Source organism: Cyprinodon variegatus, unplaced genomic scaffold (genome assembly GCF_000732505.1).
Source record: "Cyprinodon variegatus isolate N-32 unplaced genomic scaffold, C_variegatus-1.0 Scaffold116, whole genome shotgun sequence".
NCBI classification, from domain to species: Eukaryota; Metazoa; Chordata; class Actinopteri; order Cyprinodontiformes; family Cyprinodontidae; genus Cyprinodon; species Cyprinodon variegatus.
The window spans coordinates 13,649-15,520 of record NW_015150569.1 but is presented as its reverse complement, the minus strand read 5'-3'; the positions used below and the strand labels follow the sequence as shown (position 1 = coordinate 15,520).

General features: G+C 41.5%; 1 protein-coding gene across 1 annotated transcript in view; it reads right to left on the bottom strand.

Moving 5' to 3' along the window:
* Positions 1 to 1,872, bottom strand: part of podxl2 (podocalyxin-like 2) — a gene marked incomplete at its 5' end in the record, with an annotated part of 20,174 nt that overhangs the window by 5,077 nt on the left and 13,225 nt on the right. The window contains one exon of the mRNA XM_015375264.1: positions 603 to 764. Within this exon, the coding sequence (XP_015230750.1) occupies positions 603 to 764 (162 nt within the window). The remainder of the gene's footprint in view (positions 1 to 602; positions 765 to 1,872) is intronic.

Sequence of the window (1,872 nt, the reverse complement as noted above, 5' to 3'; positions counted from 1 at the left end):
TGCTGGAAGATGGCAGGAGGGAGGGGCTACTATATTTGCAGAAATGGCCGCTCCCAGATGAAAATTATTGTTTTAATTTTTTTACTGATTAACACTAAATTCATTAAATCACTGCGAAAGTATTAGTTTTAGGTATAAATAAAGATCCACTGATTATTCCTAGATGACCGGACTTCTCCTTTAAAGCGACGTTAAAGCTAGGTGGAAATCAGCCTGATGTTTAGCTAAATGTTATGATGACACTGCTGCTGGCCATCCATTAAATAAATAAATACAGAGAGAAATAACTGTATGTCTTTTGAAAATAATTCATTTTAGGATGAAAGCTGCAGGTTGAATTCCTCCCCCCAGTAACTGCCGCCATCGCCTGTTCTTCGTTTTGCACCCTTTGCCAGCTGATTATCAGGTCCACTAATGCTAATATTAGGTTAGAAAAAAAAAGCAGCAATCTTAGAGTTGCTTTTTAGATCCTTTGCTTCCTTAACTATGAAGTCAGATTTCTTCCAAAAGTTTGCACATGTAATAAATACTGATACGAGCAGTTTTAGTTATTTAAAACAAACACATAAACTTTCTTTCAGCTAAATCCATCATCCAATCACCTGCCAGTGTCCGCTGTCCTCCCCTCCTCCTCCTCCCGCCCCCGTCAGCCCATTGGTGCTCGGCTTCTTCTCCTGCATCTCAGCCTGGCTTTCGTTGGTCACGTCCAGGGTGGGGTTGTCATGGTAACCATTCTTCACAGAATGAAGCTCCTCTGCAGGAAACTGACGAAGCAGAAGGAAGTTTTTATCACATTTAACTAGTCAGGAGGTCTTCAGTAGGTCTGAAATTAGAGCAAAATAAGGATAAATAAAGCCGACGTCAACAAATAGGTCAGAGAATTCAGCTTTCATCCACCTGAACCAATAAAGGGAACCAGGCCAGGTAAAGGACGTTATTAGAAATGTCCAGCTAAGCTGGATCTAAGCTGAAGACCTTCTATTCACCTTTTTCTTTTTAGAAAGAGTATAAACACCAAAGGTTACTCCTCATTGCATAATAGGGAACCTTTAAAGGTCATCACTATAAACATGTAACAGTCACATGTTGAATCCTGGAGTGAATGAGGTTCAGAAATGAAAACAGCCGTTCCCCCTCTAACCCCCGGGGTTCCACTCAAAGCGTAAGGTCTGTGGATTCAGCCAAGCACCATATCCCACCGCAAGCGTTTTAGCGCCTCGGAGCGATTAAACTCAGATCACACAAAGGATTTCATCGTCACAACGTAGCTGTATATACATGTAGGCTTCAAATAGAACAGTACAGTGGTTATTTGGCCGGTAGAACCATGTTCCTGACTCTTCATCTGGCCATATAACACCTCAGCCTGTGCCTTTACTTTCTGCTGTTATCTTTATAAAACAGAGTCGTGTAAAATAAAATATCCCCCTTTCCCACTGGCCCAAAAACCAGTTTAAACCCGGGAGCAATCAGCTTTTAGTGGCAGTGGGAACAGCTCACTGACGCGTGTTTACCCGGGTCAAACGACTCGGCAAGCGACCCGCGTTATAATCTCCTCGATTCTGATCGGCACGCTGTGAGAACACCAGAGCCGCTGTTCTGTCAGACCAGCATACCCATAATCAATACTTGTTTATCCCTTTAGTTTTTTACGAAAAACAAACTTTAAAGTCATTGGGAAGTCGTATTTAATGTCAAATCATTCTGGCTTAAACATGTATATAAATGTTCTCTTTATCAGACCATATTGTCTGTTTTTTGTTTTTCCGTTATCTTCTGCAGGCCAGTTAGTTCTACGTCAGCCTGAACACCTAAATTCGACCAATCATATATCAACAGTCATCTGTCAATCAAATGTTTTCGGTCATAGCA